Source organism: Muscardinus avellanarius (assembly GCF_963383645.1).
Source record: "Muscardinus avellanarius genome assembly, chromosome: 7".
In the NCBI taxonomy this organism is placed as follows: Eukaryota; Metazoa; Chordata; class Mammalia; order Rodentia; family Gliridae; genus Muscardinus; species Muscardinus avellanarius.
Genome location: NC_137793.1, coordinates 79,988,971 through 80,005,230, shown reverse-complemented (window position 1 = coordinate 80,005,230; position 16,260 = coordinate 79,988,971). Strand labels below are relative to the sequence as shown.

Here is a 16,260-nt window from a genome sequence, read left to right as displayed (position 1 = left end):
TTTGGTGGTACCGGGGTTCCTGGAAGCCCTTCTATCTCTGGGCTACACTCCCAGACCTACTTTTACATTTTTATTTTGGAAACAGGGTCGCCTAAGCCAGCGCGTGCGGCTGGCTTCGAACCTGTGCGATCCTCCTGTCTCTGTCTCCCAAGCGCGGGGATTACAAGCGTGCGCCACCACGCCCGGCTAAAGTATACTAACTTTAAATTCTTTTATATTTAGATAGCTTATCTTTTAGCATTCTGATAGATTGATTTTTTAAAAAAAATTTGTACTAGGGATCGAACCCAGGGGAATTCTACCTTGGAGCTATACCTATGCCCTATTTTTATTTTGAAACAGGGTCTCACTAGGTTGCTGAGGCTGACCTCAAACCTATAATCCTCCTACCTCAGTCAGTACTGTGATTACAGGCATGTGCCACCAGGCTTGACTGATAGATTGATTTTTAAAGAAAAAAAATTCAGAATTCAGTGCACTGTAAGAATAGTGAGGTGGGAAAGGGAAGGAAGGCCCAGGAGTTAGGCGTGGTGGGTATGAGTCTAAGCTCTGCTGCTTTCCAGCTGTATAACTTTGGGCAGGTTTCTTAACCTTTCTGGATGTTGGTTTCCTCTTGTGTTTAATGGAGAAACTGGATTATGACTGAATGAGATAATACTTGTAAAGCGCTTTTTCAGCATAGGTAATCTATAAATAGTACTCATAGTATAATTATTACTAGTCTCTAAGGAAGAGGGAAATCTTAGCTTAAGAAGCAGAGTAGGTAGTTGGTAGAAGGGACCACGGTGATGCTGTACTGAAGGCTCTCCAGCCTCATGCTCAGCGCCGATGTTTCAGCTTCTGGTGCATGTGAGTACTTGGTTGTAGCCCAGTTAGTGCTCATATCAAGATTTAAGAGCAAAAAAAAAAAAAAAATTTTTTTAAATGTAAGTGTTGGAATCCATTTGTCATATGCATCAGAAATAAAGTAATTTTGAAAAGATATTGAAAATTGCTGGGGGAAAAGCACCTTTAGAGCTCTTAAGTTTATGCACATTTCAGGCACTGGCACAGTGAGCTGTATGCTTCTCCCAAAAGTAAAGAAAAGAAGTTCTACCTGTGAAAGAGAGGGAGTTGGGAAGTTTGGTTTTGATTTTTGGTCTATTGCTGGCTTCTCTGTGTCTCTGGGCAGATCTCTTCTCCCTCAGCAACATTTGACTCTGAAATGGAACTAAAAAAGTTAGTTCTTCTGCAATGATCTGAGAGATGGCATTTTTTTTTTTCTGAAAGCAGATAGAGTGTTAAATTACAAAGGAAATGCAAATGGAAAGCACTCTGGTATAGAAAAAGCTGTTACCTGAATTCTTGCCATTTATGGCTTCAATTTTATTCTGTAGGCCTTTGACTTCTATGATTCCCAGATAAATACTTTTTTGAAATAGCCATCCTCGGAGCTCTTACACCCAGTATGGTAGAGAAAGCTCCCTGTAACTGCAGTCTGACTTCCTCCCCTCTGATTACAGAGAAAAACTGCTCTGATTTCCTTCCAACACCTGATACCAAATGCATTTTCTATCTCTTGTCTTTACTTTTCTTGGATTTCTCATGCTCATCAATAACATTTAGCTTTGAGATCCTCTAGTTATTATAGCTTTGGAGTTGCTGTCTTATGTTCTTTATTTCCCTCTTTTTCCCAAAACTGATTCCTGGATGAGTCTGATGCCAGATACAACTTAATTTTCCTTCATCTGTGTGGCTTGGTTACAGCCCTTTCTCTCTTCTTCCCATGGGAACCCTGAATGGCCAGGTAGAGAAGCTCTATGGTCCATTCCCCAAATTTTGGAGGTGAGGGAGGAGACTGTCCTGCTCTTTTGCTTCTAAAACCTATATATCATGTGTGTTCACATGCATGCATGTGTGTGTGTATGATGCCCCACAACATGTATGGCATAGCTAAGAACAATACCAAAAGGGGCAATGTTATAAAAATGAATTTTGTATTTCTCCACGAGTAAATCCTTAACACAGGGGAATTATTCTACATGGAATGTCCCTGAAAAACTTCTAAAAAGTAGGGCATCTAGAACTCTCATTTAATCTACAAGATTATTTATATTCAAATCTTAGTAATATTTTTAGGAGTACAGTCCTTTACTATTCAGATTCTTTCTTTTTGTGATACTAAGGAACCCAGAGGCATTCTACCTCAGCTACACCATCAGCTCCCTCTCCCTCTTTTTTTCTAATTTTTTTGTTTTGAAAAAGAATCACTCTAGGTTGATGAGAGTCTTGCCATGTTACTAAGGCTATCCTTGAACATCTGAGTCTCCTTACAGGTGTGCCCGGCACTATTTGTATTCTTTTTTTTAAATTTATTTTTATTGGTGCATTGTAATCATACATCACATTGGAATATAAGACTTGAGAGGATATACAAGCACACATCATCCAATTAGCCCTCATCCAGTCCCCATCCCATTCCCTCCCCCTCCCTCGATTCCATGCTTGTTTGGTGATTAACTTTGATACATGTGTTTATGTACCTCCTGCTTTTTAAAGAGGTTCCATCCTCCCCTATTCCATACCCTTTGATTGGTCACCTTAATTGCTTCACTATAGGGCCCTTTCTATAGCTCGACCACTTCCTGTTGCCCGTTGCCTCCTAGTTATTGCTGATTAGGGGAAGCATCTGGTTTTAATTTTCAGCGATATTTCTCTGTGCATGCTGTGTTGCAAATACCGATCCCACTCTTGACGGCCCCAGTTGTATTCTTTTTTTTTAATTTTATGTTATATATAATACTATCTTCCCTACAATTTAAAAAAATAAATGGCAAAAAGTAATTTTAATTTCAATATGTTCATTTTAAATTAAGTAAAGTCATCTCAAAATAAAAATAACCAAAGCTGGGTGTGGTGGCGCACGCTTGTAATCCCAGCATTCGGGAGGCTGAGACTGGAGGATCGCGGTTCGCGGACAGCCTCAGCTACTTAGTGAGGCCCTCCGCAACTCAGTGAGACCTGGTTTCAAAAATAAAGAATAAAAAACAGGGCAGGGGTGTAGCTCGGAGGTCAAATGCCCCTGGGTTCCATCCCTAGATCCACAAAACAAAAAACAAAAAACAACCCATATTTCTTCATATAGATAATATCCAAGGAGTATCTTTCCTGTTCCAGGAACATTGAAGATAAAATGGTCCCAAGCTGCAGGATGCTCACAATCTTGTCCAGTGGCTAGATAGTTGGAGTTTATACAAATTCCAATGTAGAAAGTAAAAAGAAATAAAATTTATTTTTTCAAAGTGAATCTCATTCCTATTTGAATCTTTTATTGGAGACGAGGAGGTCATCCAGTACAGCCACAACAGCCTTTGACAGGAGAGATTCTATAAAACCAAGTTAACATGAACTTCCCACTAAAGGGAACGCTATTCTATTCCTACAAAATTCCAAGAAGAAATTTTAAATCTTTCCAGGATATGCCAGGACTTTGAAAATACAATGTGAATAGAAAACGTGTGACCCTAGAAATGGTTTTGAAAAATAGTAGGGCACCAAGAAATTTGAAATGCTCGGGAGGCTGAGACAGGAGGATCACAGTTCGCGGCCAGCCTCGGCTACTTAGTGAGGCCCTCTGCAACTCAGTGAATAAAATATAAAATAAAGAATAAAGAATAAAATATTTTATTCAGAATAAAGAATAAAAAATAGGGGTGGGGTATAGCTCCAAGGTAGAATGTCCCTGGGTTCCATCCCTGGTACTATAAAAAAGAAAGAAAGAAAAAAAAAGAAAGAAAGAAAGAAAGTTGAAATGCCAGGGTTCAGAAAGGCTGACTGATTGCAGGAGCAACCAGGCCAAGTTTATAAGGCAACTATGGGGCCCTGACTATGGGATACCTTGGGTCAAGAACCATTGAAATGTGAACATTGAAATAGTTTTTGAAGGCTGAGGTGTATTTCCTTTCGTGGACTGTGACCCAATAGCTTGAAAAAAAGAGTTGAAAAGAAATCTGTGCTACTAGGTGTGGATGATTCTGAGCCAGGCTCTGAGGATGAGTAACCCCAAGTGTGGGGCTGGCCTTAGCAGAGAAGAGGGACAAAGGCCTGATAGTTCTGTATTTGAGCCCAGGCACAGTTGTTTACTTATTTACTTATTTAGGCAAAAATTGCACATATTTATGGTGTATAGTGTGTTGTTTTGATACACATATATGGTGCAAATGGTTAAATCGGGGTAATTCACATATCCATTATTTTGTATTTTTATTTTATTTTTGTGGCACTGGGATGGAACCCAGGGGCATTCTGCTTCTGAAATATACCCCAGCCCTATTTCATTCTTTTATTTTGAAACAAGTTCTCATTAAACTGAAGAGGGCCTCACTAAATTGCTGAAGCTGACCTCGAACCTGTGATCCTCCTGTCTCAGCCTACCAAGTACTGTCTCAGCCTACCAAGTACCATGCCTGGCTTATAGTTTTTTTTTTTTTTTTTTTTTCCGGGTTTGGAGATGGAACCCAGAGGCATTTGACCTCCGAGCTACACCCCTGCCCTATTTTTTATTCTTTATTTTGAAACCAGGTCTCACTGAGTTGCAGAGGGCCTTACTAAGTAGCTGAGGCTGTCCGCGAACCGCGATCCTCCAGCCTCAGCCTCCAGAATGCTGGGATTACAAGCGTGCGCCACCATGCCCGGCGGCTTATAATTTTGAATGATGAGAATACTTAACATCTACTCTCAACACTTTTCAAGGATACAGTGTATTATTTTTATTAACCATATTCACCATGCTGCATAATAGATTTCTAGAATGCATTCATCCTGTTTAACTGAAGCTACCTCTTCACCTCCTTCACCCCAGCCCCTGGCAGCTATGTACCACACTCTGCATCTGTGAGTGTGGCTGTTTTAGATTACACATAGAATAAGATTGTGAAGTATTTGTCTTTCTGTCCTGGGTGGGTTGTTTCTGGCTGTGTGACCTCATCACATTTGTCGTTGGTAAAATGCCTACCTCCCCTGCTCTACCCATTTTCCTGGCTATTGTGAAACAAAAGGAGAGAACGTGTGAGGTCTGGGCTTTGGTCTCACCATCACATATTGGAAGAGACTGCTTGGAGCTGGGCGTGATGTCACATCTCTGTAACCTGGTACCTGGGAGGCTTAGTGAGACAGCAGGATCACAGGTTTCAGGCCTGCTTCAGCAACTTAGTGAGAACTTTTTTCAAAATAATAAAATAAAATAGGGATGGAGCATAACTCAGAGGTAGAAGAATACCTCTGGGTTCCATCCCCAGTACCACCATCACTACCACAGTGACAAAAACAAAAAAACAAAACAAAACAAAACAAAAAAAAACAAAAAAAGTGCTTGCTTGGGTCTTAATTTTTATTTTTTTTATATTTATTTATTTATTTATTTATTTATTTATTTATTTTTGGCGGGTTTGGGGATGGAACCCAGGGGCATTTGACTTCCGAGCTACGCCCCCTGCCCTACTTTTTATTCTTTATTTTGAAACCCGGTCTCACTGAGTTGCAGAGGGCCTCGCTAAGTAGCTGAGGCTGTCCGCGAACTGTGATCCTCCAGGTCTCAGCCTCCCGAATGCTGGGATTACAAGCGTGCGCCACCACGCCCCGCGGGTCTTAAAATTTTGCTCTTAATTCAATCTGACATCCACAATGGCATGCATTTAAGATTGAGTAAAGCAGCGAGATCCGTAAAAGGGCTTACATTTAGTGAACGCTTTGTTACTTTAGAATATTTGGGATCTTTTAATTTGCAGAAATTGTAGGCCTACCTTTCCTTTACCTTTTCCGTTACTTAGCATGCAGACATGGACGCCATGACTAAGAGATCTGCACTAGTGGAGGCTCGATACCTCAAAGTGCATTTCCTTTTCTTGTAACAGCCCGGACAGAAGAGGCCCAGGCAGTTTTAGGGGTAGGGTGGTTTATGGAGTCAGGGACCTAGGAATCTTGTTTTTCATGAGGCTTTGCCTCTTGATCTAAAGGGGCTGTCCCAACACTGATTAGCAGGAAGGGGAGGAAAAGAAGGGGTACCCCAGCCTCGTGTCCTCGCCCTCATATCCCTTTGGCCAGAACTATTCAAGTGTCCACTTATCTAGAGCATAGTATTGAGCTCACTCAACCTGTCCATGTGTCCAGATAAGAATTAAATTACTGTGTATGAAGGGAGAGTAGATATGCGGGGGCCCTAGTAGTGTCTGCCACAGTTGCGTGGTACTCCCCTTCAGGAAGTACAAAGACATATAGAAGACAGGATGAGTCCCCTCTGGTATTTGGGATTGAACCCAGGGCCTCACACATGTTAGGCCAGGGCTCTACCACTGAGCTATGTCCCTAGCCTGGTAGGGCAGGTATTTTGTTTTTGTTTTTTATTTTTTGGTACTGGGGATGGAACCCAGGGGGCATTCTATCTCTGAGCTACCCCCCAACCCTATTTTACTTTTTTAGTTTGAAACCAGATCTCACTAAGTTGCTGAGGGCCTCCCTGAATTTCTGAGGCTGACTTCCAATGTACAGTCCTCCTGTCTCAGCCTCCCAAGTACTGGGATTACACGCTTGTGTCACCACACCCAGTCAGCAAAGCAGTTTTTATCCATCTGTTCTCATTCACAACTGTGCAATTTGAAGAGGAGGCTGAAGAGGCTGAAGCTGTTGGCTTAGAAGAGGCTTGGAGGTTATTCATGCTTTTCTTTTATTGAGGCCTTAGAAGCCATTCATTATTCATAGAGCACCCTTCTTGCTACATTCCGGGCACACGATAGGTGCTGGGTGTCAAAAATCATGGTTCTTGCTCTCCAAAGTTCCACTCGACAGGGTAGGAGGTGTGTCCCACAAAAGGAGAGATCTCTCTGGTGTTTGCTGTGATGGAAGGCTGTGGGTACTCCTAGGAGAAGCCTGACCGCCCCGTGCTGGATGCAGGTGGAGTGAGGTCATCGGGAGGGGGAGGTTGGGTGCTGGTTATGTCTGTATCACCTTGAAGAGAGAAGGGGCCTCCCTGGGAGTGCGAACTAACTTGGTGGATATTAAGAGGCTGCTGTCTAGTGCTGGGTTCGTGGTTTCAGGTTTGGTTCTCCATTTCTCTTCCTAGAAACGCTGGCTGTGGGCCTCGGGAACTGTCGTGAGAAGGGACAATGCTGCCCCCGTGGGAACTGTTTCTTTACCGGCTCACTTCACTCGGCTTCCACTTCTATTCTTTCTACGAAGTTTACAAGGTCTCCAGAGGTAAGGCTCTACACTTTCCTGATCTCTTGTTAAAGGACTGGGAAGGGAAAGTCCCAAGGGGGAGAATTCAGAAAGATGGTCCTATGGGTCAGGAATGCTAGGGTCCTGCCTAACTTTCACTGGTTGTGGAGAGCTTGAACGAATGCTCTTGGTGCATGCCATGTTCTATTTCAGTGCTGGGTCTTTTTAGGTGGTTCTGTGGCTCATCATTTGTAAGAGCTGCTGCTGCTTGCTTGTGCCTGTGCTGGGGATCAAAGCCAGAGTCGAGTGCTCTGCCTCTGGGCGACACCCGCTCCTCCTGTGATAGGAGGGCTTGATTCAACAGCTGTGGAGAGCTGTGGAGGGAGCCTACATTCAGAATACCAAGCATCCCCTTAAATTTCTTTTTGCTATCATTCTTTTCAGGCATAGTTTGTTCAGGGGTCTGTTAGAGGTGTAGACCCCCCCCTTTTTTTGGTGGTTCTGGGGGTGGAACCCAGAGGCTTTCTACCTCCGGGCTATACTCCCAGACCTTTTTTATATTTTATTTGGAAACAGGGTCTCACTAAGTTGCTGAGAGCCTCACTAAGTAGCTGAGGCTGGCTTCGAACCTGTGTGATCCTCCTGTCTCAGCCTCCCAAGCGCAGGGATTATAAGCGTGCGCCACCAGTGTGGACCCCTTTTATCTTTTTATTTTTTTAGTCTAGGTCTTGCTATGTTACTCAGGCTGGCCTCAAGGCCATGGTCTCAAGCAGTTCTCCTGTCTCAGCCTCCCAAGTAGTTGGGACTACAGACCTGCACCACCACACTCTGCTCCCTTTAGTGTGTGTGTGTGTGTGTGTGTGTGTGTGTGTGTGTGTGTGTGTATGTGTTATTGGGACTGAACTCAGGGACATTCTATCTCTGAGCTACACCCCCGCCGTTATTTATTTATTTATTTATTTATTTATTTATTTATTTATTTTAAACAAGGTCTCAGTTGTGAAAGGCCTCAGCTGGATATGAACCTGTGATCCTCCTGTCTCTGCCTTCCAAGTACTGAGATTACAAGTGTGCACCACCACCCTCCTTCCTTTTTTCTTCTTGTTCTGCCATCTTTAGTATGTTGTCTTTGTCTGCGTATTGGAGATGTATTGTTCCCAAGTCAACATTCAAGCTCCTAGTTAAGGGTAATGGGGTTCCTTCTTCCTTTTTTTGTGGTACTGGGAATGGAACTTGGGGAATTCTACCTCTGAGCTACACCCCTAGCCCTATTTTTTATTCTTTATTTTGAAACAAGGTCTCACTAAGTTGTGGAGGGCCTCACTAAGTAGCTGGGCCTGGCTGCGAACCTGCGATCCTCCTGTCTCAGCCTCCCAAGTACTGAGATTACAAGCGTGCGCCACCACACCCGGCTCTCTTCTTTCTTCTGAGAACAGTTTGGCAAAAACATTTGTTGCTACTGCTTATACCCAATGGGCTAGCCCTGTCACGTGGTCACTGTTGAGAGTATGAGAAATAGTCTTCAGCTTAGTGGCCATATGCTATCTGAAACCTCTCATGCTGTGGCTGAAGGAGAGACTTTTAGAGGGGCCCCAAACTCTCTGCCATAGGACAGTTTCCTAGGTGTGGATAAAGAACAGGAGCTAGCCAAGTAGATAGGAACTGAGGAGCCATGGACAGAGGTAGGTTTCCAGGCAAGCAAATAAACTTGTGCAGTGCTGTTGAGGTATGAGCGTCCTGCAGTCCAGGAACTACAAACCACTCAGTAGGACTGGAAGGCAGAGTACAATGGGAGAGTGGAAAGAGTCAAACTTGGATTAAAAAAAGCAGGTGTGTATTGTGAAAGACATTGTATATTCCACTGAGGAGTTAGGGCCTCACCATAAAGGCAAGGGAGTGTATAGAGAGTAGGTGTAGACATCTAAAATGATAAGGGTAGGGGCTGAGGGTGTAGCTCAGGGGTAGAGTATGTGCTCCACTGTGCGAGGTGCTAGGTTCAATCCCCAACTCCGCAATAAAATAAAATAATAAAATAAAATAGCAAAGATAGCTTTCAGGAGACATATTTGAGAGTACCCTGCCCAAAGTATAGCATATAGTTCTCTGGGTCACCAGAATTGACTTTTCTCTCCATCCTGCATGTGTCCCACTCAAAGCCACGGGCTTGATGGCTGAGACTGATCACGTATAATAGATGGAGACTTTGGTCAAGGCTGGACGAGTGGTTGCATTCCCTGCTGGAGCCTCTAGAATCTTGGAACCCACATAGAAGGAGCTAACCGGCTCTGTATAAGGCACATAGTAAACACTTTATTTCTCATTTAATCCTTAGCACAACCCAACGAGAAATAGGCTTGGTCACAGAAACATGGCATCCTAGCCAACGGTGGTCCATGGCTGGCATGGCATCAGATGCTCTGGTTCTTTGCACCATGTTCCTCTGAGGTCCTTAGCGTGCGGCTTCTGCTCAAGTAAGGTGGCTGCTCTAGCTGCTGTCTTTGCCTTTTCCCATCAGGAAGGATGAAAGGGAAGGGGAGGACAGTCTTCTCTTCTTCAGAACATGATCTGTAAGGTATTTATATGTCATATTCATTCATGTCTCATTTGCCAGAATCTAGTCCTGTAGCCACATTACCTGACAGAGAAGCTAGGAAACATATCTTAGGTTGGGAGGTCATGTATCCAGCCCAAGCAAGAGTAGTTCTGTTATGGGGGAAGAAAGCATGAATAAGTTTTAGCAGTTAATCAGTCTCTTCCATAGCTAAATATCTTTGTTATCTATTGCCACTTTTCAAAGCTTTGTGTTTTAAAATAATAGTTCTCATTTTATTATCTCTCACTGTTCTGGGAGATCCCCCCCTTTTGAATAGCATTTATTTATTTATTTATTTATTTATTTATTTATTTATTTTTTATTCTACCTCTGAGATATACCCCAGACCTATTTATCATTCTTTTATTTTGAAGCAGGGTGTCACTAAGTTGCAGAGGGCCTCACTAATTAGCTGAGTCTGGCTGTGAACCTGTGATCCCCCTGTCTCAAGTACTGGGATTACAAATGTGTGCTACCACACCCAACTAGTCTTTACCTTTTAATTTATTTTAATTTATTTTATTTTATTTTTGTGGTACTGGGGATGGAACCCAGGGGCATTCTACCTCCGAGCTATACTCTCAGCCCTATTTTTTTTTAAGTCTTTTTATTTTTTTGTGGGTCTGGGAATGGAACTCGGAGCATTCAACTGCTGAGTTACACCCCCTGCCCTATTTTTTATTCTTTAATTTGAAATGGGGTCTCATTAAGTTGTGGAGGGGCTCACTAAGAAGCTGAGGCTGTCAGTGAACTGTGATCCTCCTGTCTCAGCCTCCTGAATGCTGGGATTACAAGCATGTGCTGCCATGCCCAGCTGTCTTTTTATTTTATGTATGTATGTATGTATGTATGTATGTATGTATGTATGTATGTTTGGTGGTACTGGGGATGGAATCCAGGGGCCTTATACCTCCAGGCTACACTCCCAGACCCATTTTATATTTTTTATTTGGAAACAGGGTCTCTTAAACCAGTGAGACTGGCTTCGAACCTGCACAGTCCTCCTGTCTCCACCTTCCAAGTGCGGGGATTACAGGTGTGCACCACCATGCCTGGCTGGGCTGTCTTTTTATTTTTTATTATTTTTTATTTTTTTGTGGGTCTGGGGATGGAACCCAGGGGCATTTGACCCCCAAGCTACACCCCCTGCCCTATTTTTTATTCTTTATTTTGAAACCAGATCTCACTGAGTTACAGAGGGCCTCACTAAGTAGCTGAGGCTGTCTGCAGACCTTGATCCTCTGGTCTCAGCCTCTGGAATGCTGGGATTACAAGCGTGCTCCACCACGCCCAGCTGTCTTTTTATTTTTGAAACAGGGTCTGACTTAGTTGTGAAGGGCCTCGCTAAGTAGCTGAGGCTATTGATGAACTGTGGTCCTCTGGTTTCAGCCTCCGGAATGCTGGGATTACAAGTGTGTGCCATCATGCCCAGCTTTAGTCTTTACTTTCTAAAACAGTTTTAGATTCACAGCAAAATTGAGCAGAAAATACAGAGTTACTATGTGCCCCATCCTCTTTTTTGGGGGAGAGTGGAACTGGGATGAACCCAGGGCATTCCACCTCTGAGCTACACCTCCAACCCTTTTATTTATTTATTTATTTATGTATTTATGTATTTATTTATTTATTTACTTATTTATTGTTTAATTGATTTTTTTTGTGCTACCAGGGATGGAACCCAGAGGCATTCTACTTCTGAGCTACACCCCCAGCCTTGTATTTTATTTTATAGCCCTAAAATCCTATTTTATAACCTTAAAATCCTTTGTGATCATGCTTGTTCATCCCTCTACCCAGTTGACAGCCTCAGCTACTTAGTGAGGCCCTCCGCAACTTAGTGAGACCCTGTTTCAAAATAAAGAATAAAAAATAGGGCAAGGGGTGTAGCTCAAAGGTCAAATGCACCTGGGTTCCATCCTCCCCAGACCCACTAAAAAAAAAAAAAAGAAAGAAAGAAAAAGAAAACAAAGTGTGAAAAGACCCAAGTGCGTTGTCCCGCAGGAGCCCAGCACTGGCAGCCTGCAAGCACTGAACATGAGGCTCCCAGCATTCTAATGGGTGATACTTCATGTTGTGTTTGACCATTGTCTGTCTTGGAACCAGGCTTTTAGCAAACAGTCATGTCACAATCTTCTTACTGAGATCCCAAATCTCCTGGCTAGCCCTTCTTTTTGAGCCTAGAATGGCATTTTCTTCCTGACTTGGTACTGGTCTAAAGGTAGGTGAAGAGGCGCAGGGATACCACATCAAGATTTGGCGCCTGGGCATTGAGAAGGGCTAAGAAGCAGGAAGGTCAGTCTCACCAGTTCTCTGCCCACCTCCGCTGAGGTGAGCCATCAAGCCTAGGAAGAATTTTCCATGAAGTGGGTCATGAGAACCCCATGCAAGAGATGCCCTTGCTATATCTGGAGGAAAGGAACATCCTTCTCTCTGAAGACATGGGGGCCAAAAAGAATCTGAAAACACGGGCCTGGCTAAGTTCCCGAAGCTTATTCACATTAGATCCGTATTTCTTTGTGAAAACTAGTGTAGCGATATGCAAAGATAACAGTTCCTTCGAGCCTTCTTCTTCTTTTTTTTTTTTATGAAAGCTTCTGTGCCATGTGTTAAACCCAAACTCTTGAGACTCAGAGACCTCTGAAACACAAAGGTTTATTGAGCTATTTCAGATGCTAGCCAGGAAAAGGACCAGATCCTGGGACAAGTTCCCAAAACTTCTGGCAGCAGAGCTAGGTAGCAGTTGGAAAAATGTCTGCAAGATCTAAAGCTGAGGGGATTTTAATAAACTTTGGAGAAGGAAAGCACAAGTTGTTTATATTGAGCCAACATTGGCTATTGATAACAGTGATGGGATTATATAAAGTCGGGGGTGGGGTTGGGCTGGGAAGATGGTCCATAAGGAAAAGTAATCTTTGCTTCTGCATTGGTGGGCTTAGTAGTGGGGAAAGTGTATATGTAGACAGGTCTGGTGGTCAGCTGTGATGGAATTTAAGGTTTTAACATATATATTTAAGAATGGCTTTCATTATTTTTGGCCTACAGATTGTTACTGATTAACACCTCTCCCCATTTTTCCTTCCTTCCATCCTCTGGCTCTTTGTAATTAGGTTTAGGACATCTCAGAATTTTTCTACCACACGTAAACTAACATTAAATCAATTTGTATGCTTTTGTTTTTTTTATAGGAGCTTCAGCCATGACCCTAAGAAAAGGTAGAAGAAAGATGTTTTTCTTCTACATTTTGTAGGGGAAGTGTGACCTTTCAGGGACTCTACCTCCTAATACTTTTAATAAACTGTTCATAAGGGCTTCCGGACACAGCCTAGTTTTGGAGGCATTTGGGGGCAACCCCTAGTGTTTGATATCCCTGTTTCTCATTCCTTTTGCTTCCCCACCAGAGCTCCATGTTGGATCTTTCTCTCTCTCTTCTCTCTCCCTTTCTCTCTCTCCTCTTCCCTCCCTCCCTCTCCTTCCCTCCCTCCCTCTCCTTTTTCCTCCTCTTTCTCTCAACACATACAGAGCTTATGGCTCTTTCTTGACATGGGAGTTTCCATTTCAGTTTGGAGCATCATGTACCTCTCCCATGAACAGTAAGGATTCCCATAAACACCTGATGGTTGTCCCTAAGAGAGCCCAGAATTTCTTAGATGAGCAGCACTGTTGAGGAGTTTTGCAGGCCCTTTATGGGATTTATAATTTTTGCATCCTATTTACATATCTGATTTGCTTTTGCTTGGGTTATTTCTAAATCACATTTTCATTTCCTGAGTGAGAATTGGGATAAGGGGGGAGAGAGCCCCCAAGCCTCAGGTGCAAAAACCAGTACCTTATCACCTCTCTTCTATATGGTAATCTGCTTATGAATATCTGAGAGTTGCTTACTATTAAATTCTCTTATCGGTAGAAGCCCATCTTTTCTGCCTCCCTTCCCATTCTTATTTATTGCCACAGTCTGTATCCGCCAGGTTCCTAGGGAAATAAAGAATCCCTAGGAGCTGATTGGAGTTTTCCAAATGCATAGGAACAGCAGGATGCATAAGCCATGATTGGATGTATTCCTCCATGATAGGGGCTTCTATCGTGTGTGTGTGTGTGTGTGTGTGTGTGTGTGTGTGTGTGTGTGTGTTCCCTTCTTTCTGATTATTGCCCCTCTAATTAGCCCTACCCCAGAACTAATTTCCCATCAAAATGTTGAGGGTGAAGGCAGTAGGTTAGTTAGAGGCTTTAAGTAAATGGTTTACCACCATTGCTCATTGGCAGCGATTAAAATGCAAATCCTCTAGCTCAGTAGGTAGGATGGGGATTTGATGTATCCTTTTTGGGAGGTGGAAGTGGGGTAAAAATCAACAGCTGACATAGTAATCAGGGCTCATCAGTGGAAATTGCTTCATGTCTGTGCTCTCAGGCAGTTTTGTGGAGCGCTGACTTGTGCGAAATGGAACCCGGGCACTAGAGGAAAGAGTTGGCTCTGCCCTCACAGTCCATCTCTGTGGTATGGAGAGAATGGCCAGGCATGGAGGCTTTGGTCTGTTTGCAGCAACCTCTTGCTTGGCTGCATTAGAGTTATGAGGAGAACTCCAGTTCTGGCCAAAGGATGAGGGCATGGGCTCCCTACCTGAAAAGGTGGCATCATGGAGGTGCTGAGGGCTGTTGTTTTTTCTCTGGAAAGACCAGCTGCTACAGGTTCTCAGTTTCTGTTCACCTGTATCAATCAACTGCATTTTGCAGCTGTGAATTTCAGCTAATCTAAGACAGTGATTTCCAAATGGGTCATGGATGGATTTAGGTTGCAATTTTAAATGGATGTTTTAGCTAGAGAACATTTGTTGTGTCAAGAAATCAGGCAAGAGATATTTGTAGGAATTCTTTAAAACGTGGGAGAGAATTTGTGGTTTGGAATTATATTGTCCATTGTTGCCAGTAGCCACATATGGCTAATGATCCCTTGAAAGTGGCTAATCTGAACTGAGATGCATTCTAAGGACAATGTGTACACTGGATTACAAGGCATTAGTAGGAACTAGACATGGTGGCACAGGCCTATAATCCTAGTACTTGGGAGGCTAAGACAGTATGATTGCAGGTTTGAAACAAGCCTCAGCAATTTAGTGAGACTCACAGCAACCTAGCAAGATCCTGTTTCAAAACAAGAAATAAAAAGATCTGGAGATAAAATGCCCAGAGTTTAATCCCTAGTGTCACACACACAAAAACAAACAAACAAATGAAAAAAAAAAACCCCAAAACAAAGCACAACAAACAAACCAATGAGCTAGTAGGAAAAAGAGAATGTAAAATAACTTAAGAATTCTTTAATACTGATTCCATATTGAAGCAATATTTTTATTTTGTTTCTACAAAATGTAATAAAATTAATTTCACCTATTTTTTACTTTGTTAAAAACTTTACAATTATAGAAACTGTTAGAAACTTTAAAATTATAGATGTGGCTCATACTGTATTTGTATTGTTAGTTCTGGGCGGGAATTCATCCTGATTTTTCCTTCTGGGTAGGAGAATTTTTCCTTCACTGAATGAGGGAAAGACAAAGACTTCTTAGATTTTGAACACTCCAGGCTGAAGACCTCCTTTTAGGAGGTGGCAAGCAAAATTTTCCCACTAGAGGGAGAAATGTTCCAGTTTCAAGAAGCCTGAGGTTAGCATGTTATTTCACGGCTTCTGAGTGCATTCTTTAAAAGAAAAAGAAGGAAGAGCTCAAATTTTTGGCTTTGTTTGCCTTGTGTATAATTCTAAAGTTTTTGGAGGTTGCACTGGTATAAACATCATGCCAAAACAAAAGAGGGAAAAGGCGGAGAGGTTTCTGCCCTCTCCAAGGTGCATTCAGAAATTTCTGCTACTGCTGTGTGGGATTGCAGTGACTTGTTTTTTGCTGGCAGATTGTTTCCTTAGACTTGAGCCTCTGCACAATGAGAGACATGTAACATGACCATGTGAGCTGCTGTAACAGAAGGGACCAGTGCCCCACTGCAGTGACACCCCGAATACAGTCACGCAGTTCCACGACACTCCTGGAGCACGTGGGATACAGTGTGAACGGGGCTCCTGGAGTCTTGCCATGTGGCATGCTGGGCCAGAGGGTGATACCCTTCCCTTTTATCTTCTTGGTGGGAACTGTGTTGCCAGGGGTTGGGAGCTTGGGCTACTTAGTGTGTGTGAATCTGCCCCTCAAGTCTGTGCTGGAAACAGCATCATTTCATGATTATGTTTTAAGTGACACCATTCTCTTCTGGCTTTCCTTCTGAGCAGCTCCTTCTCGTTTCTGGTGGTTTTTGTTCTTTTCTTTGTTTCTTAGGCATTGGTTTTCCCCTTTTCTATGCAGTCTTTGTCTTTTATTTTTTTAAGGGACTTTCAGGCATTCTGGTGATTTCTCACTACCATTGTCTTGAGGACTCCTACATCTTTGTCTCCAGCCTAGGACATTCTTTTGAGCTCCACCCCCACCCTCCCACTCTGC

General features: G+C 42.9%; 1 protein-coding gene across 3 annotated transcripts in view; it reads left to right on the top strand.

The window, feature by feature from the left end:
• Positions 1 to 7,139: 7,139 nt before the first annotated feature.
• HHAT (hedgehog acyltransferase) overlaps positions 7,140 to 16,260 on the top strand; it is a gene marked incomplete at both ends in the record, with an annotated part of 308,381 nt that continues 299,260 nt past the window's right edge. For all 3 annotated transcript variants that reach the window (XM_080699073.1, XM_080699072.1, XM_080699071.1), the window contains one exon: positions 7,140 to 7,230. In XM_080699073.1, coding sequence (XP_080555199.1) covers positions 7,140 to 7,230 — 91 coding nt within the window. The remainder of the gene's footprint in view (positions 7,231 to 16,260) is intronic.